This window comes from Meleagris gallopavo, chromosome 17 (assembly GCF_000146605.3).
Source record: "Meleagris gallopavo isolate NT-WF06-2002-E0010 breed Aviagen turkey brand Nicholas breeding stock chromosome 17, Turkey_5.1, whole genome shotgun sequence".
NCBI lineage: Eukaryota > Metazoa > Chordata > Aves > Galliformes > Phasianidae > Meleagris > Meleagris gallopavo.
The window spans coordinates 7,379,846-7,401,236 of NC_015027.2; the positions used below are offsets into that span (position 1 = coordinate 7,379,846).

Consider the following 21,391-nt stretch of genomic DNA (forward strand, 5'->3'; position numbering starts at 1 on the left):
AAAAGCACCCTTTGCTGAAGATATTTTTTTCTGTGGATTTTGGTGATCATCAAACCAGAATCTATTACAGTTTTTTATTACATTAGCTCCTTTACAGAGAAGGCAGTTGGCGTGGGCACCCACACCGCAGCAATTCCCGCCCTTTCCTCACACGCGGACCCACCAAGTGCCGCCCGCTACTCAACTCTCCGCGCCCCACATTCCGATTCACCAACCATGCCGCGGACGCCACTGCCTTTCAACAACCACCGCCGAACGCGCTGGTTACGCTATTGACGCAAAGCTGGAAACAGTAGCGGAAAGGAACACGGGGGCCGCGCAGTTTGTATTCACAGAGCTGGGTTTACACAGAGGGCGGTTGCTGTGGTAACCAGAACGCGGGCGCGCAGGCGCCGTAGAGCGGCAACCGGGGCTCAGGCTGAGAGCGGCGTCTGTGATTATACGTCATTTGGTTTGCTCTTAACAAACAGATGCTGTTGTTAAGTAGGATTTTATATATATATATGATTTTCTTTTTCCGTGCAGCTGTGTTTTGTTGTGTTGAGCAGTTTCCAGGGTTGCAGGCTGCTCTATTACTGCGCTGAGGGCGGTGGGCGGTCAGCGATCCTTTCCAGGGATCATTAACGAGTTCCGAGGGCAGGTTTCCACTACAAACCTTTAGAAAGACCTTAGAGTTTGAGTCCCTTCTGTAGCATGGAACATTCTAAAGGGGTTTTAACCCTTTAAAAACACTTCTCTCACAATTTTAAGCTTTCTCCTTGCTTCTTCTATTGTTATTTTACAGTATTCAGTAGAAACTCAAACCAGAAAAGGCAGCTCATCTGATGAACCATCCCAGCCTCTTCTTTCACAGCTTCCTAAAACCTCACGTGTGCCAGAATCGTGCTTTGAGGGGACAGAGGACCCTTCAGTTTAATGCTAATTAATAGCGGTGGCTTCGGTACATCAGTTGTTTGTCACCAAGTAGAGTCATTTTTCAGTATTTTTTTTAAGTATAAAAAGAATCCTTCCCAGACAAATCAGGGATGGCAAGCACTCTTATCTCAGCCAAGCTACCCCCTGATATAGATCCAACAAAAGCTCCTATCGCGTTTGGGAGCAGAGCTCTGCCTAAACTGAATAGAGAGATACAATCTCCTGAGGTGCTGACTCAGCAACGGGCATTGATGGCACTCTGTGATCTGGTCCATGACCCAGAAAATATCTACCAGGCAGTCCAGATAGGTAAGTGGTTTGCTGCCATAAGCTTTAATATAGTGGTGGTGACAGGGATGTGCTGTGTTGTCCTGTTTTTACTCCTGCAATATAATTGATGAGAGAGAAACAGCCAGGAGGATATCATGATTTTAATCTCTACTTGTTTTGAACCATAATAAAGTAGAGAATATTATATTATCAATTAAAAAAAAAAGAAAGAAAGAAAGAAAGAAAGAAAGAAAAGAACAATCCACATCTCTTTAAAGGTGGGCTAAAGGAGTTGAGCTTGTTCAGGCTGGAGAAGGCAAGGCTTTGGGGAGATCTCATTGCCACTTGTTTGGAAGCTTCCAAACAGGAAAGAGACTTTTTACATGAGCAGATGGTGATAAGACAACAGAGAGTGGTTTTACCCTAAAGGAGGGGACATTTAAATTAGGTACTAGGAGGAAATTCTTCATTCTGATGGCAGTGAGGCCCTGGCAGTGCTGTCTAGAGAAGCTGTGAGCACCCCATAATTAGAAGCATTCAAAGCAAGGTTGAATGGGGCCCTGGGCAGCCTGATCTGGTGATTGGCAAGCAGCCCACAGCAGGGCATTGGGACTGGCTAGGTTTTAAGGTCCCTTCCAACTTCAGCCCTTCTGTGATACTATAACTATAGAGCATGAAAAAAAAATGCAACAATCACCTCCTTTTATATTTCTTCATTCAACAAGTATCTACCTGCTTCTTGTTGAGTACCTCAAACATAAAAATACCACTCTTGACCTCAGTGGACTAGTGATTCAATCAGTGATTAATAAAAATTAATTTGCAAAGTCTATGAAGTCACTTTTTGCCATTCATTCCTTCAGCAGTGGATAGCACGGCACATTCAGCTATAACTACTGGAGGGCCAAAACATCAGAGCTTTACACAATATTTCTCAGAAGTCTCATGATAATTGTAGAATGCGACTATAACAAGAGCCTCAGGAACTTCATAAGAAATTAAAACTAAATAACCAAATTTTTCATACTTCGCAGGATTACGTCTGCTCACTATTTTTAATTAATATATATCCTAACATTTGGAATAATCTTAAATTTGCAGTTGAGGGGAAAAAAAAAGTCATGCAAGGTTATCTTTGTAACATTTTTTAGCAGTCAGTTGTGTATTTACAGTATCATTATGTAACAATGAAGTAGTTTTTAGGTTTGTCACTGTCACACACATTTTCTTCATAAGAGGCACCAATAGTCATACTAAATTATATAATCATTGTTCAATTAGCATTAGTTTTTTCTTCTCCAGTGCCAAACCAAGTTTATTTCAGCACATGGAAGGTGAGGCTCTGTGCTTTTACACAGCCCTTGCAAGACTTAATGTTTACAGAAATGTAGTCATCAATCTGCAAACACCTGCTTTTCTAAAACAGTAACAGCACCACTGACATCAGTATACCTTTGTTTTTAGAGTTATATAACTTCCTAACTCTTAGCAAGATTAGAACATAATCAGGTACAGAATTCAGCAGCTTGTTTCTAGTATTAACCAACACAAGGTTAATTGAATGGGAACTTTCCATTATTCTCATCAGCTGTCAAATCAGACAATTGTGTGGGGTTGATACATACATTTTTATTCTAATATGAATATGCTTCAGAATTGACAACAGGGCATTTTTGGCAGTAGGTCTTTAAGTTTCTGCTATACTCGCAGTACGACACTGAGAATTTCACCTCCAGGACAAGATGAAAAACCAGGTTGCCTGCACTTGAAATTGTGAGGTAGAAATGAGCATTGCACTATCAGACTAATGCTGAAATTAAAAATACTAAAAATCAATGGTTGTGTCCCACAGGTTTCTTGGAGAACTTGAAGACCTTGCTGCTGCATCATGACAGTACTGTCCGACAGAAGACAACAGAAATTCTCTATATAGTGGTGATGCATAATGTCGGCAGGTAGGAATAATTCCTACCTAATGGCATAGGAAATAATAAAGAAGTTTCTGTGAGAAATAAAAACAGAATTTCTAAATTTTTGCAACATGGAAGCAATGAAAACAACTTACATTTAATATATTATAATATTTAATTAAAGATTATGCACCTGTCAAGTATTTGAGCTATATTATGCTTAGTTAAATCTGTTCTCTAATGCTTATAGGCAAGGGTTGATACAAAATGCAGTAATTCCTGCCCTCACTGAGCTCTTGGATGACCCAGAAGACATCTGTCGGAAAAACACACATCAAGTGTTTGACATGATGGCCAAGTTACCTGAAGGTAGGGGGATTTTTCAGTAATTAATTATTCAAAAGTCGAAAACAGATGACTTCAGTGTGCGTTCATCTCTCTGCCTTAAAGAATTCCTGTGCAGACAGATAGATATCATCCTGTGATTATATAGATTATGTAGATCATAATAGAAACTTAAAAGAAGCAAAAACTTAATAGAAATAAATATTAGTAAGTGTTTTTTTTTAATACAGATCAGTAGTAATTATTAACAATTATTTTTATAGCGGTTATTCTTAATTCTTTCAAAACTCCATATTTCAGTAATAAGCCTTGCTGTTCGGTCTGTACTGAATTTTATTCATTGCTATAAACTACAGAATACTATACTTCTAGTCACATCTAATGCAGGACCTTATCAATCGTCTCATTCCTTATTCTGTGGAACTATTCACAAAAGCTGAATTCAGATGCGTTTTAGCTAGTAATTTGACATACATCACTTGCTTGAAAGTTTTGGTGGCAGCAGCAGCAACTAGTTCAGTTTGCTGGAATTTTTATAAGGTAAGTCTAGTATGATAATGTTGTACATCAGACTCCAGTCTTCATTTAGAGGTTGTAATATAATAGCACAGTTCAGGTTCTAAATAATGGTCTTTTGTGGGCAGATTGCCAGTTCAGCAGGTTTAAAAAAAATAACCATTAACTACAAGCAAGAGTTACATAGAAAGCATTTTATTACAATCACCATTTCTGCTTAGAGAAATATTATAGCAATAAGCAGCACTTGGTGGTGCCAAAACATAAAAAACTGCTTATTAAGAATTCCACAGAAATCAAAGTACATTCCCCAAAGTAGAGAATATGTAATTGTACATCACACTGCCACTTAGAGATCAAGGACAGGTCTACTACCACTGTTCCATCTGTGTCCCCGCAGGCATCTGAATATTTCATCTTAGCTCAGGAGTCACTGATGGGAATTATCAGGGCTGTACGACATCAATTCAGTGACAATGTGAGATTATTCTATACAAGGAGAAAAAAGTTACCTCCTGGAGTGAAAGGTTATTCAACCCCCACTGAGCTGAGAGCTGTCTCTCTTCTTGGGACATTGCCTTTGGTTGAAGGCAGAGGTTTCACAGAAGCTCTGAAGTGAGCAGAAGTCTGCCATACAAAGAGCAGCTTCCAAATCCTGTTACAATCCCAATTTAGTGAAAGTTTAGAGAACAGACTACAAGTTTGAGGACAGCTGATTTGAAGTATCTCGTGAGCCAAGATTGATAGCTGTTTTCCCATTTTACTTTTCTGATGTCAGATACTGGTGACAGATAAGAACTGGGTTTTCCAAATCAAGTTATCAGTAACAAACTTTTTTCAGGAAACAGTTCTAGAGTTCTAGAAAGCAGAATAGGCTAATGAATAGCATAAGAAAGGGAAAAAGTATTTAGTTTTAGAATTAGTTATTTAGTAAATGCTGTACATCAGTGCCTTCATTACAATTTCCTTACAGATGTAAGTAAGGACAGTTAATTAATTAGAAACCTGGTATTTTAGTCTGTTTAGAATACATTTCTTTCCCTTCACTAGTTCTCAGCATAACCTTCGTATTTACAGTACTCGTGTACTCTACTTATGTGGGCCAACTCTTTCCCTACTCTTTTTTTCTCTTTATGAGAAATTTAAAGTGGATGTAGAGGAATTATTTACATTTGTGATGCAAACAGAACTTTAATCTCTGATCCTATGCTCAGAAGTCTCAACCAGCATAACACCACTCGCATCCTCTTTATGCTTCGCTTGAATTATACCTTTTTAGGTGAAACTATCTTCTGAAGTTTCATTTCCATAGCAGTGAAATGATCCCAGATTTGACCAATTTCCTCTGTGCTACTAAAAATGCTTAAGTCTTATTCAAGATAGAAGTCCTTGCCTTGGTTAAGCTAGTCTTGAATAGCATTCTTCAGATAATATTTTTATATAGTATAGTTTGACATTTGAGGGGAAGGAGAGGAAATAACAAACAAAAAAAACCAATCCTCAGAAGACTTGTCATTATTTCTCAATGTGTAATATGTCAAATGAATTGTCTTTGCCTAGTAATTGTCATCTTCAGCCACTCAAAAAGCTATCTGGCTTCATCTCTTCATATTTACTATGACAGTTCATATCTAGATAACCTTGTGTGAAGCAATGGAAGGCCTGATAGTGCCTTCTACCAGAATAGGAACATGCTTGTAAAGGTATTAGACACGATCAAGTTTAGAAAGCAATACAGACAAAAGCAGCTTACCTTTCCCAAAAGCTGGTATTCTCAAAAAGGACACAATCTCCAAATAAAAACACACTTCTTCAGTTGCTAACCCTTAAATGAGGGTGAGGAGGGGCAGACCCTGAGCCCACCTCTTCTGGTCACTTGGGCTCATTGTTTGCACCTGTGCTCCCTGGGTTAGCCACACCTTCTCACCTTGTGCACAATCACTGATTCAGTCTGTGGCCTAGCAATTCCTGTACACCTTGTATCACCTGGAAGAAGTCAGCAACTAACAAAGCATTCCTTAGTTATGTTTCTGATGTTTTCTATGGCAATTTCCAGGACCAATAAAGCAATAGGCTTCATACTAGCCAAAAAGGAACATAAGCTGTACACACCTTGGCATGTATTCAATAGAGGATGAAAGAGGGAGAAGAACCCGTAGCAGGAGAAAATGAACACTGGCCAGGAGACCTTACTAGCAAAACTTTAACTCTTTGTGAAAACAATTAGTTGAGATTCAAGAAGGTACTTAATATTACTGAATGTTATGCAAGGATAAATGACCTCAGCAATAATAAATGCAAAAAAAACCTGTGAAAGAAAGAAGTATTTTTCGCAGGATGTGTACAGTGCTAGAAATATTTAATAGTTCTTAGTTATAATCTTACCTGTATTTTAAGAGTGCTTAATCCTTTTAGACAAAAATTGAAGTGGATTGGATGACGCTGGATTTTGAAAGCTTACCAGAACCTCTTTTTTGGAGGAGTCCAACAGGTTAAAGATTCTCTTTCTTTACTGACCCTCACTATCTTCAATATTGTACATTTACAAAATCATAACAAATCAGTTCTATGAATAAGGTCTGTTTAAAGATACCGTTTTCCCTTTGAAACCTGTTTTGTGTGAAATGCAAGTAATGGAAGGACAGATGGCATTCTTATTGCAGCAGATGGAACATCTCTTCTGTGAATGTCATTGTTGTCCAGGTAAAGTGACATCCCAGCTCTACTAATACAGTTCTTCTTTCACTGCATCACTGATAAACCTGAGTGCTGAAGAAATAGTTGCCAATTTAACTGCATTCTTTATCCAGTGGAAGACTGAGAGCTAAGGAGTTTCATTTCAGGGCCTGTTTTGGATACAGACTCTTTGGTTTTAACCTCCCCACACCTCAGTCTTCTTACATAATGGGAAAATAAAATTATTTGATTTCTATGTAAAACAATTTAACACCTTAGAAGAGTAGCCATGAATTACTTAGAACATCAAGATAAAAAATATCATAGAAATTAAATTATTGGAAGGTTAATAGCAAGTCATTGCTATTCAAAGAATGATTATGTGAACTGATTAAACTTCATTATTTACTATTTTATTCCATCACATTCTTATGTTTAAATTAACTACAAACATGTAGTAAAATGCTCTGCTTCAGCTTCTCTTTTATCTCCCAAAAATCTCAATTTGAGGATAAATGCAATTAATTTCTTTTATTTAGAAAAATCTTTATTCTTTTGATAAAATACCCTAGGTTCTTCACTGCTATTGTAGGTTACCTATAGTACTTATAAGGACCTTCTCAACTGAATAATTTTTTTTAATTTATAAAGTATTTCTTACTCTCTTCAAAATTAACTATGCTTCTCGTTTTGCTTTTTTTTTTCAGTCAGCTTTCTAATTTTGAAGCTGTGCTCTAATAAAAGCCAGTATTTTCTTGTCACTTTTTTCACCACTCTGAAATGGCCACTGTACTATAAAAGCTAGAGGTGAAAGGGGCATACCAGCTCACAGTCCATTAATGGGAAAAGGAAGGCCAGACTCACTGTAAATCTTTTCCACAATTTTCACAATTAGCTAATAAAAGTATATCACGCTATAGAAAGCAATTTAGAGCAGAAACACTATGGCAGTTCTCTTAATTTTCTTTCCTGTTGCTTCTTAATCTTGATCTATGGCTTCTCTTCTAAATTTGCTACTAACCATCTCCCAAAAACATCTAACAACAACATGCAGTCATAATTTTTAAAGACATTACATGGGAAGACATCCCCTGAAACTTGCAGAGTTTGTCAAATGTAATTGCTTAAGATTAAAATTTCCTGAATGTTAGTGAATAAATTGAACAAAACATTCTGGAACCAATTAATAAAACTCAATATTCTGTCACAAATGAATCATAACAGTATTCAGTTAACTGGTATATCATAACACTAAGTAATGAACACACTATAGACAAATGCATTATCATTTGAGTTATTTATTTTTTAAGTGGACAGTTTAAATGTTGATGTTATTAACCATTTTGTTTTAAATTTCTGAGAGCCCTTGGCTGAGATTTCTTGCACTAATCATAGTACATAGGGGGAACGAAAGTAGAAGGATATTTTCCAGTGTGCATGTGTGTCTGTGTCTCTGTGTACGTATGTGCTTTACAATTATCAAACATATATTTACACACCAACTTTACACTGAAGTCTTTAAGAAGTCTTTTCTATGGCAGGGGAAAGAATCAACTGATCCATCTGCGATTTTCCAGTATAGTCCCACAGAGTTTCTTATGCATTCAAACCTTTGCTGGAATGTTACTCCATCCAGTAGTGTTTCTTTATGAGATGAAACCTGGAGCTGAGGAATGTATCTCTTCAGTTTCCTTGACTTCACTAAACTGTAAATAATTTAAATTATTAAATTGAAATATCAAGACATTTAGTTATTGTTCATATCGCTCATCTTTAACCTTCTAATAATACATCACATTTTTTAAAATAATTAAAAACCCAACAAAAAAAGACTTTGGAGGCTATACACTACACAATCGCCATGGCTCCTGCTTCTTGGGAAATCTGTTACAACATCACAGTTCCCAGAATGTATTTGGAGCAGTGGAACAGAATCGTCCATTGGCAACTTTCACATTCAGCAGTCCAGACACTACAACAATAATTTAAAAAACTGCTTTGTGATTTATTTTTTATCTGTATTAAAAAGAAACACTAACCTACTTCTTAAATATAGAGTGTTGTTTTTTGTTTTTTTTTTTTTGTGAAACACCACAAGATTTGGCAAAAAAAGATGTAAAAGAAGACTGTTTTGATGTATAAAACTCCTTATCAGTAGAAGAAACACTGACCTTAATTTGGCCTATTCATTGATTCATTTTTTGTAGTTTTGCTGCATATTTTGAAGCCTTAAACAGCAGAAAGGGCTGATAGTCAGTTTGGAAATCACAGAACAGTTGTGCACCAGCAATTCCTTTAACAGGCAAGGTGTCCATGAAAGAGTAAAGCAGAAGTGTGTACACAGTATATGCTGTGAGTCATGTGCATGTGCATACCTGATGCATGTGTATATAGTTGGGCTGTGTGTACCAGTACAGAGGGTAGATGTCCATTCTCTAAATCTTTAAGTAATATTTTCCGTAAGCACTCCTGTTCTGCAGCTTTTGATTTGAACTAGTTATTCACCCCAATGCAATCATTCTGCTTCACACCATGCAAATGAGTTCATCTATCACTCACCAGCTTTATATCTTCATGTCAGTAAAATTTTAGGACAATTGGATGATTATTTCTTACATAGAACATGATAACACTCCCACTGTAGGAAATAGAATGAAACAAATGGAATAAAAGTGCAGTGACTGTGGTGAAAACATCTCCACAGAGTTAGGCCTCAATCTCTTTTGTTGATTTTATTTGAATTTTTTGTGTGGTTTGTTTTTCATTTGGGGGCATTTTTATTATTTGTGTGTGTGTGATTTTTTTGGAGAGGAGACTTCCACTCTCCATAACATATATTTATGAAAAATAATGTAACAGGCTAGTGGGGCATAAGAGGAACTGCATACATACATCAGATTTCCCCTTTTCTCTCCTTGGGCTAAGCGTTGCCCCATTGTTTCCACAAGAAGTGGAAATGGTTAGCCTCTTTTTCAATTACTTCAGCAAAACAGATTAGCCCAAGGATTCTTAGCAGAGGCCAATGTATTTGAGATTGTTCTGAATGATGACATCTGTCACTGCATCAAAGACAAACTGGATGTTACTGGTATCAGTGGCGCAGGTGAAGTGTGAGTAGATCTCCTTGGTCTCCTTGTTGCGATTTAAGTCCTCAAACTGGCGCTGGATGTAGACTGCTGCCTCCTCATAAGTGTTTTGGCCTTTGTATTCAGGAAAGCAGACTGTTAAGGGGATGCGTCGGATTTTTTCTGCCAGCAGATCTTTCTTATTCAAAAAAAGGATGAGGGAAGTGTTGATAAACCAGTTGTTGTTGCAGATGGAATCAAAGAGACGCAAACTTTCTGCCATTCGACTCTGTAGGTGAGAAAATAACAGACAGCATTTCAGCATAACTGTGGAAAGCACACAGAATATATTATTACTTCTATTAATGAACAAAAAAAGAGTGTTTATTCTATTTGGTGACTGTCCATCTTACCTGAGCAAGAAACTTCAGGAACCTTAATTCACTCATTTTGATAATTTTTTCTACAGTTTGGCTCTTATTATTGTTAACATTTTTTCAAATAATTGACTGTTATGAGGGCAGGTCTAAAACTAAATGTTTGGAAAAAATAGGTTTAAGCTGTGAGGGGGAAAAAAAAAGTTGTATAACAATAAAGGATACATGAGAAAAGGAACCACATTCTACTATGGTGGGACAGCTAGAATCTTGTTTACTTCTAAGTGAACACTGAATCTGGCCAGATATGTTTAACCTCTTTGTGTGCACTGCCTTAAAAAGGCAGTGCCATGATGATCGATGTAGAGCGACCAACACAGTTACAAATTTGGAAGTAGCAATGCAATGCTGCTATAAACTGAAAGCAGGAATGCCGGTTGGAAATCATCCGCCATTTTGTAATTGCTCAGCACGGTTCCCTCAGCACTTCTGGTGCAGCGGGAGCTGTCCGTGGTGCTTTCACAAGGCTGTTTGTTGGTAGGTTTACACCAATAGGTGTAAAAAGTTGCAAAGTTTTGAAAAGTATTATAGCTGATTAAAATAAAAATCGTTCGAGTATTGTCAAAAGTAAATACAGATCATAGCTTAATCAGCCATTTTTCCTAAAGGTCAATATTTTCCATCCTGTTCCAGTATTTAGTCAGTTATTTGTCTACATGAAAGTTTTCTAAGGTAGGCACTCATTTCTCTTTAAGGAAAAGCTACTACAGTTAAGCAACAAGGTATCATTCCAAACTTTTTCAATATCCAGCATTATTTTTTCTGATTAAAACTATGTGCTGTTCACCTGTGTTCATGTACTGCTGAAAGTGGGAAAAGGCTTAAGAGTTCAGATGACAATATTGATGGCAGTATGATTTGTGTAGTGTATTAATCACATTTCAAAGACATGCATGACATGGCTCTTAGTTTATTATAGCCAGATGACATCTTGATATACCTGAAAATCTTTAATAAGAACGAAATGACCCCAGTTCTAAGATGAAGGCTGACACTCAAAACTGAGCCTTAAAGATGCATGATGTATCCACTCATAGTCTTCCCAAAAATGGAAAGGGAAAAGGAAAAGGGGTAGGGAGATGGGAGCTGGGCTCAGTGAAAAAAACAAAAACAAAAACAAAAACAGAGGCAACAATGTAAGGAGGAAATATTATTTTACTAACTATGGTATCGGAATGCAAGATAATGCAATATAATACAATCTACTTGAAATTGAGCCTAATAAATCAAATAAAATAGGAGAGAAAGAGAGAATTTTCTGAAAAAGAGCAAACCTGAAAGCACACAGCTTGGAAGCACCCCCACACTCTCTGCCAGGCAGTGAGCAAGAGCAAAAAGGAAAGGCCAGATCCTGTGACTTCCGTGACAACATGACAAACACATTTCTGGTTTTGTCAATATTGCAGAGCTACATATTACAGGAAAGGGAACTTGGGAGGATTATTGATTAAATCATTAAAAAAATAGAACAAATTACTGTACTTCTCCTAAAGGGGTTAAGAAAATTTTCTATTAACATGGAGGAAAAAGTAATGGTAGAAAAAGTTATCTTTCTTCTCTGCAGTGTCTTTTCCAATTCAGGAATCCTGAGGGGTGCAGCTGGCTAGGCATTAGAAAAAAAATGCTGCTGTAATTTCAGAATTACACAGAAGATAGGCAAGATAATGCCAATACCTTTTTGCATACAGTCTTGTTGGGATCTAATTGCAGGCTCTTCTCCAAGCACGAGAACAAAGAATTGGTTGCTTAAGGGGAAAAACATACTAAGGAACAGATGGCTGCTTCTGTTCTTCCAGTAATTTACAAACGTACAAATATCCCTGATCATCCTTTGGAAGAGGTGTGCTTTGCAGCCAAGAGTTCCAGAACAGCTAAGAGTTTTCAAAAGGCAAGACCCTGTTATCAAGATAGCAAGTAATTAGGATAAACAGTTGGGAGTAGAGATAAATTGGAATGTAGTATTTCTTCACAGCTTTCCTATGAAAGTTTTTTGGTCATAGCTGAGAGATTTCTGAATGTGAAAATGAAAAATGAAGAGAGAAACTGTCACAAATGAGGGAATTAACTATCATTTGTACTAAATATTTAAGAACTTTCTCTTGCAGTCATTTCTCCTTCATCATTATTTTTAAATGTCTGGCATTTGGAGACTGCGGAAACCTTTGGCAAACTAAAGAAAATTTATCTTAGGTAAACAGAAAGCATGCTGGATCAAATTAGTGCAGGAATAGTAATGTTTGTTTTTCAGAAATATGGGCAAAATAAAGTCAGTAAATCTAGGAAGAACCAGTGGAAGCTGCTTCTATTTTCCTGCCGTGGCTTTTCCTTGTGATTGCAGCTGGCATTTAGCACATGCTGGTAGCAATTTCAGAAAACACCATGAATCTTTTTCTGTTTGAAATATGTTATTTAGAGATTCACAACTTCAGACCTTCTGAAGAAATTAAATGAAATTAAAATATTTGAAGAGTAAGTGGTGTGGTAAAAAGGGAATTGAATCCACTGCATGTAACCATGCGAGACATTTAAGTTTAGTATCTTAGCCCTCTGAGCCTAAGCAGTAAGTAACTGAATACTGCACTGACCTACAAGGAGAGGATGAGGGAATTTGTCTTATTTAGACTGGCTAAGAGGTGGCTATGGGTTGATCTAATAAAAACTTTCAATTACTTGAAGCATAGTTACAAAGATGATGAAGATAAATTCTTATCAGCAGTATCACATGAAGTATCAAGTGGCAGTGAACACTAATTGCAGCTTGGAAGATTCAGATTAGAATTTGGAAGAAAAACATCAGTTTTATGAAATCTTCATCTGTAGTTGTTTTCTTCCCTCAACTAGATAAAGCTATAGCTGGCCTGATTTACTTTTGGCAATAGTCCAGCTTCATTTGAGATGTGATAATAAATGACCTGCAGAGATTATATCTGGCCAATCTTTAATTCCATGAATTGTAAGAACATATTTATCATTGAAACCATAAATGAGAAGTCAATTTTCTGTATTCAGTTTTATGCAGATCTCAAACTTTTCATCCCAAAGGGGAGAATTTAAGTACAAGGGTTATTCTTCTGCTGGAAAGAGCTATACTTAGTTGTCACTTTTCTTTTGATGATGTAGGATGAAAAGGAAATAGTCAGAGACTGTAGTTGTGGCCTCTCTGAATACCCATTGTTGACTGCTTTATTTTCTGTCAGGCTCACTTCACCTTAGAATAGCCCAAAGGTCTGTCACCAAAGCAACCACTTGCCTTAAATGAAGTGAAATAATGCCTCACCTGTATAGGAGAATCACACTATTTTCTCCAGGTATAGTTAGAATTATAGAATATATTTTTTCATTTACAGTTACCATAATGAATGCTACAAGCATACAGGTAAGAAAAACAAAACTTTAAAGATTATTAAAAGCAAAGAACTCTATCATAATGACAGTTTCTGGAAAAAAACAAAAACCAAATACATTTAATAACTCATATTTGACAGAAAACCTAAAGCATGACCTCCACACACATAATTTTCCATAGAAAATCTATTGTAATAACTCCTTATAACAGAGCTGTAAGTTTAAAATCATAGATCATGTTAGAAGTCCACTTTCTACTGGTTGTTCAACAATGTATTTTCCTATCCAAGTTAACAGAAAAAAGCCTTTTTTTTTAATCAGAGAGTATGAAATGAATTTCCCAGGAACTAGTGACCGCCACAAATACACAGAAGTATGCAATATACCATAAAGAGAAAATGAGATAAAATTATTATATATCATCTATATTTATTTGATGCATTCCTAAAAATAATTAAAATGTCAGGGAGAAAAATAAGTTACTTTAAGAATCATAGAATCATAGAATAGCCTGAGTTGAAAAGGACCACAACGATCATGTAGTTTCAACCCCCTGCTATGTGCAGGGTCGCCAACCACCAGACCAGGCTGCCCAGAGCCACATCCAGCCTGGCCTTGAATGCCTCCAGGCATTCAATGTTAACTTCTTTTTCTTAAGTTAAGTTCTTTAAGAACTTACAAGAACTTACAGGAGAATATAAAATAAGAGGGATGTAAGATAGAAAACATAAAGGTTGTAAAAATAAATGCTCAAATGTCAAATGCTGAAATCATTATTTTCATTATACTATTCATGTAACTCACATGTTGTATGAACATCTCTTTTTCTTCATATGCCAGTCAATATTTTCCTTTACTGTCACTACTCATTCTATAGATTTTTACTTTACTATAAAATTACTATTTATGAGCTGCTGAAAAGACAGAATTACTAGTTTCTCCTCAAGCTTATAATTACTGTATCTGAATATTTCATTGGCTACATTTGTTTTCCCAGCATGTTGTCAGATTAAGAGGTACCACTAACAATGATTTAGAAATAGGAAACTACAAAAGGGGAAAATAGTTAGAAGGGACCCAGTAATTCTAGATACCCAGTCTAGGCACTTAAAACCTCTTTTCTCAGCACATGCTTTTCTTTATTTAACAAAGTTTTAATAGATTTTTGAAGTTCTCACTGATACCTGCTGTAGCTCTGAGTTATCAGACCTTCTATAAATCAAATCACAAGTTATCAGATTATGTACCTTAGAGAAAAGGAAGGAAGAATTTAGAATTACCCATGAAAGCGTTTATTTAAAAAAACTGATTTGCCATCAAAAAGGACCACAGAGATCTCTAGTACAGTTATTCAGTGGGACTCAACTTCTTTAATCATACAAACATTCTGTTTTCCTATGCTTCATTCATCTCACGTTTTCCTCCCTCTGAAGCAGATGATGGCAGTGTTCCTACATTTGACAGTTTTATTTATCGTATAAGCCCTCATTAATCACAGAAAATCCATAATATTTGTTGAACAGGGCCAGAAAACCTGTGGAAAAATTAACATTGCTACAGAGCCTGAATCAAAATATACAGAAACAAGAAGTTGAGAATAAGGTTATAACAACGATATTCCGTCACTTAATCAGTTTTATTTTATTTCACTGGATCACTTAAATTCTACTCCATCTCATCCTGTATCCATGCTGTTTTATAATCTAAATGTGTTCCTAACTTCATTCTTCTGGCTCCATTTCTTTTCCAAACTTGTACTTTACAGATGGAAAAACATGCTCGTAAAATTTGGTACCATTAGAGCATGATCAGCACTCCCAAATGATCGTCTGTACTATCCATATGTCTAAGTGGACACATTCTAGGGAAAATAGGCAGATTTTCAGAGGGAGAGCAGGAGTAATTGGTAAATTCCTGGCTTCTCTACGGGTAAGATTTATGTTATTTGGAGTGCACGTTCTCCCTGAGTAACAAGAAATAAAAAGCTTCTAAGATTTTCCCATTGGAAGTTGAAATCTCTCTCTGTGGAAGAGGAGATGATTTAAACTTGCAGTAGAGGCATGTGTTATACTAATGATCACATTTCAACTAAAAAATGTTTTCTCTAATAATAAATGCAGTGTTTTTTGAAACAGTAATACTTTAGTTGCTGTCAACAGCCAATATATTAAAACTTTAAACCCAAAGTCTTTAAAGTGAAAATCATTTTATAAACATGTTTGAGCAGACCCGTGGAAATTACATAAGCTGCACTTAAAATTTTCCAATTTAAAGTGGGCATTTGTATATATTTGCATTTCTACATCTATTTATTTGCACGCTTCATGACAAGCTTCCCTTTCCCTTTTCACATTCAAACACTTTCCAGCTTAGTCTCAGTCTATGCATTTAATAAATATTTATATTCTTCTCAGGTGCCACTGTCAGTAGTCCAGGTCCTGCAGTAGTTTACACAGGAAATCATTCACACATTATGAAGCACAGTGATTAGTGCTCTGTTTTTCCTTTGACCAAGTCTACTCCATTTCAAATAACAATAAGCATATTTATTATGTATATTGCTCTGAAAGTAATGCCTCCTATTTATTTCCACAGAAAATACAACCAATAAAAAGAGCACACAATAATACTATTCAGTATAGCAAATTCTCAGCTAGAAAACACTATTTTTTCAACACAGTCACCACCATTAGCTGTGCATTTTTACCAGTGATGAACAGCTGCCTGTGTGCTATGCTCATAAAAAGCTGCACCAGCGGAGTTAACTTATTGCTCTAATGGTGTCACTAATGAAATAAACCACCCACTGCCTCGCTATGTTCACCTCGCCTATTTGGTCTCCATAAATGTCCAGCAAGTGTCAGTGAATCTCAATTGGTAAAGTTTTTCTACAAGGAGGAATTCAATGCCATTTTGTCAGACTGTCCCTCTGCTGCAATCTGCCATACCACAACAAAACGTAATGGAATATTGATGGAAAGGATCAACATAATAAAACAGGAGGCATTACTTTCAGAGCTGCCCTCATATTTTGCAAAGTGTTCATCAAGCTGCACCATGATAGCTTCACCCACCCAGTTCTCCACATGTTAAAAATACCTTTATAACCCCTAACATAAAAAAATAAGCAGCTGAACTGGGAATGAAGCACGGTCACCAGCACAGAACAAATCAAATTCTGAAGCATATTAGACATTTGCTATTAGGAATCAATACGATCATCACCTAAGTCCAAGTTATGTATGTTTCTGACCTAAGTTGTTTTTTTTATTTCAAAATAATTTAAATTGCACATTAGCCTTTCTGTTAATCACAAAGAGGAAAAAGTGTAGTGCTCGCTTCCCATTTGTCCTTGCAGATTATATTTCTTGTGAACTTAAACCTGATTACAGTGATCTATGGCATTAATGTAATACTTTTCAATATGAACTAGGGAATCAGTGAGTGTGACCTCTCAGAACTGCAATGCTGATATAATAATAATCTATTCAGTAACAGTAACTATTGACAATGAAATTATGTTGAATCCCAAGTCAGTGACCATGCCTTCCTTTGTAGTGCTGTCTCATCACTATTTAAAACTAGTATTTTTTAAAATGCGTATTTGATATAACAATATCAGGCAACCTCAAACTGCACTTATGTCTGGGAAATCTACCTGTGAACTTTTGCTCTTCTGAAGTTCTGACTGCATATAGATATACATATATATGTTTATCTGAAGCAGTATAACTTGTTTCTATTAACTCTGCTATGATGAACTGGTATGGTGCATTTATCATGCGTCTTACAAGTATCAAGTTTGGAATTCCTATCAGGCTTTTTCAGGATTTTTTTTTCCAGGTTTTTAAGACCTTCAATACTTAGTTCTGAAATTCCAGGTTAAGTCAGCAATATTCAAAAAACTTTACAATTGATGTCACTACCTTTTAATCTGTATATTATGATATACATGTACTGTATAAATTGAACAAAACCTCTGCTGCCTCCATCTCCATAACCTGGAGATAATGGAATTATCTTTTGCTTCCTAGGACATAGGGTGTTAATTTTTGCCATTTCAAGTACATGGTAGAACCATCAAAGTGAATTTACTTATGATAGGCAAAAATTGTGTATTTGTAAAGAAGTAAATATTTAAATTTTACATAGCAAAAGATTGGGTTTGATTTTTCAATATCAAAGTTCATCCAACATAATTCAAAGCCATAAAGCTAAACATTTTCAAATAATTTGTTAATCTAGAAGAAATTCTTGTTTAGGAAGTAAAGGAAGTGCCTTGGGCCATGATTTTTCTAGGTATCATGGAAGAATATACGCTACAGTTCAAGTGTATGTGTCTACCTTATGCTACGCAGCTTTAAGAAGCTTCTAGAAAAGCACCAGCACTCCTTGTAGTCCTTGATTCCTGAGAAATGGTTTACAGGAAGGGCTTTAATCATTCTGTCTCCAGAAATGGCAATGATACAAGAACATCTCTGCATATTTCATTGCCAAAAAACCACGCTTCTTTCAAATTGTGTCTGGTGGAAGACCACTCAGTGAAGTGGACCTCATGGAATGAGCACTGATTTGCATCTTGAGACGATATACACTTTAGGATGGCAATTTTGCAATCTTTATTTAGGCAGAACTAAGCTCCAGTGCTATCAGTCAGGCTCCCAAAATTGACTTTGTAGAATTTTTCTTTAAGTATGGGTACTTCAAAAAAAAAAAGAAATTGATTTCTTAAAGTGCTCTCTTCACTTATTCACAGTCAGTGTTTCTGCCAATGCACTTTCCTATTTTAAATATTCATGTTTTGAGGAAGAAATTGTACGATTTGAGCACAGAATGGCTTTTGTATTCTCTGAATTCTCAGAGGGTGATATTTCTTTGATTCACTGTGGTCTTTCTGTGCTAAATTTTCTCCTGAGTGGAATAGCATTGGTAATATTTTTGAAAAGCTGCATTGCTGCTTTTTACTCAGGAGTAAACTGAACAAATTCCTTTTAACCTCCATCCAACTTTTATTTAACTAACAGCTCAAAGGGAATTCATTAAAGGACCTCTTTACAACCATCAGGAATCAGCGTGCAGCTGAACTCCAGTCTCAAGCTAGGTTTTTTTTTTCATTAGATGTCATAATCTTTTGCATTAATTGTTAGAGGAGGAGAGAGGGTGGTATCTAATAGTTGCTGAAGTGTGCGGCTTATTTTGTGACTATGTAGTACAGAACTGTGAACACTCAATATTCTACAGTTTCTCCCTTTCCTCTGCTAATATATAGAAGGTATAATTACACGCAGGGTACTAATAGCTCCAGTCTTGACTGCAGATTAAAACAGCAAGAGCTGTTCAAGCAAGATAACAGGATGAAAGTGAAAATACAATTTAAGCCTCTAATATTTTTATAAAATGGTATTTTTCAACTTGACTGAGAAAAGACTGAATAATTATTTTTCATTGTATACTACCATTTCTTTCATTCTACAACTTACCACACCATTTTCTCCCTTGGAATTGCAGAGATATACGAGGGCTGCTGTGATTGTAATGCCTCCTATTTTATTATGTTGACCCAGCATATCAGAGATGCAGTAGAGATTGAACCTTCCCACCTGCATTCCATTACCTTTTGTTGCCATGTGAGAGATGGCAGCAGAGGGGAAGTCGGACAAAATGGTGTCTGACATGGAAGTGTGTACAAAGCAAAGGTACATAAATGAATTTCTCCATATTAAATAAATTTGCACCCAGTGACATACACTGACACTTGCTAAGTGTTGTTGGAGACCCAACAGTGGATGTCAGCACAGTGAGGTGATGCATTTCAGTGGTGGCAATGCTAGGTCAGCTCCACTGGTGCAGATTTTTACAAGTGCAGCATGCAGGCTCTTCCTCCTTGCTAGCAAAAAGGGTTAGCTGATGGGGGTGATTATCTTAGAAGACTGTGTTGTTGCTGAGAATTGAATGCTCTATTGAATAGTGTGGTTGTGCTCCTTGTATCTATTTCCATGGAAATAAATAGGAGGCATTACTTCTAGAGTGACCTACATTAAACCAATGATCTACATCTAAACATCCTCAGAAACAAATATATCTCCTGTATTTCCGTGTCTCGTTCAGAAAAGAGTTTTAAAATTTGTCTTTTAATTACTATTTGTTAGATATTTTCTGCAATTTCTTCTAACTTTTTTTTTTTTTCTTTTTCTCTGACATTATACTTTTCTACTTCATTTTCTATCTTTGGAGATGAAATCTATCACTTAACTTGGAAATACAGATACACGATGTTTAAATTCTCAGTGCTAAAATCTAGCTGCAATCACAGCTGTTCCTTACCAAGGACACATGAATTTGCTTCAAGATTCTTGTTTTCAAATATGATAAAATTAACCTTGTATTGCAAGGGCACTGGAAACATTATATGGAGGCATATTTAATATTAGGCAGTTGCTGAACGACAAATTGTAATGCCATAGCATGAGGCCATAGCTCCCTAGCATGCTGGATATTGCCATGAAACTCAGAAATTACCTTACTTGTACAGCACAGTTGAATGTCCCTCTGTTAAGCCATCACATATGTTCTTCATGAGATCACACTGTAAATGCACAGTAAACTGATGCAGCAAAATTGTATTTTATTATATTATACTGATATTCTCATTTTGGAGAATATCAGTAAGCAGTACGGGAGAAAGGAGAAAAAACAGAAGTTTGGAATTAGATTAGACTTGTTGCCAAGGCTGTGCTAGCATCAAGCTATTGCTAAGCCACGCATGAAGCAGATTGATACATAGTAAACCTAATAAGATTAAAGTCAGGTCTCTGCTATTTTGTACAGTGTGGGGATAACTGTATCATGTAAATAATCATCAAAGCACAGGGGGAAAATAATCTTCTTCCACCCACATAATCAACAGGATTTGCAAATAAACCTGGTGAAGAAACAGCCTGCATTGCTATTTTCCCTTGCACCAATAGAGGTTATCTATTTGACAACTTGAAGGAGGATTCCTGAGATCACCTAGCAGTGGCTTTATGTTGTGAGCTGGCAGGGATCTGCATGCTTCTCTTCTCTTCACCTTACCACCTGCTTTCACTACCTATCAACTCTGTATAAGGGGTTGCTACAAACCCTAGATTTTAGATTTCTTCCTTTAACATCTGTTCTCCTTTTTGCAATTTTTGTAATTCTGTTGCAATATTAGAGAACAATTGTGGAATAACTACCTCAGTGCAGAAACAAATGAAACAGAAATAGGACAAGGTGAAAAAATACAAAGCAAAGCAATTTTCTTGTTTTCTTTTGGGCTGGTTCAGCCCAGTTCTGTGACTAATGGGTTGGAGAGGATCCATGGATCCCTGCCCCAGGAGAGGAGGAAGGGTTAGGAAAAAGGTAGGGTAATTGAAAGAATATTGAGGAACTCCAAACTATTTAATTTTTAAATCTCATTTGTATCGTTTCCAATTATTTCACCTACTACATTTATTACAAAAAGAGCTTCTGACAAAAAAACCTAAAGTCTCACTACATCCTGTATTTGAGCTCTAAATATATTTCATGTACTAAAACAGTCATAAAACCTTAAGATTCTTTTAATCATATAAAATATAATTGGAATAAGGAAATATATGGAGTTATACTGAGCACTACTGAAACTATTCTAATAGAATAAATGGGCATTTCTATCCTAGAAGGTTACCTTTTCTAATTTAAAATGTAAGCTCCAGTCCTTCAATGGCCACTGCATGGAGAATTGTATTATATCTAGTATAAAGACAATAAAACAAAAAAAATCTATGACAAAAAAAAAAAGGCTCACTATTAAAATCTATACTACGTGCAGAATTAGTATTTTAAAGTAAACACACAAAAATAAACACTTCAGTATGTCAAAATAACAGCATCGTCACTTCAAGCAGTA

At 36.2% G+C, this 21,391-nt stretch overlaps 2 protein-coding genes across 5 annotated transcripts in view; one reads left to right on the forward strand and one right to left on the reverse strand.

The window, feature by feature from the left end:
- The first annotated feature begins 11 nt into the window (after nucleotides 1-11).
- The window catches only part of LOC104909274 (radial spoke head 14 homolog), a 41,953-nt gene continuing 20,573 nt past the window's right edge, over nucleotides 12-21,391 (forward strand). For both annotated transcript variants that reach the window (XM_019621080.1, XM_010720288.2), the window contains exons 1-4: nucleotides 12-483; nucleotides 785-1,224; nucleotides 3,038-3,140; nucleotides 3,346-3,464. In XM_019621080.1, coding sequence (XP_019476625.1) covers nucleotides 1,026-1,224; nucleotides 3,038-3,140; nucleotides 3,346-3,464 — 421 coding nt within the window. In that variant the 5' untranslated portion in view covers nucleotides 12-483; nucleotides 785-1,025. The remainder of the gene's footprint in view (nucleotides 484-784; nucleotides 1,225-3,037; nucleotides 3,141-3,345; nucleotides 3,465-21,391) is intronic.
- Nucleotides 7,913-21,391, reverse strand: part of GNAZ (G protein subunit alpha z) — a 46,765-nt gene continuing 33,286 nt past the window's right edge. For all 3 annotated transcript variants that reach the window (XM_019621079.2, XM_003211022.4, XM_019621078.2), the window contains exon 3: nucleotides 7,913-9,986. In XM_019621079.2, the coding sequence (XP_019476624.1) occupies nucleotides 9,642-9,986 (345 nt within the window). In that variant the 3' untranslated portion in view covers nucleotides 7,913-9,641. The remainder of the gene's footprint in view (nucleotides 9,987-21,391) is intronic.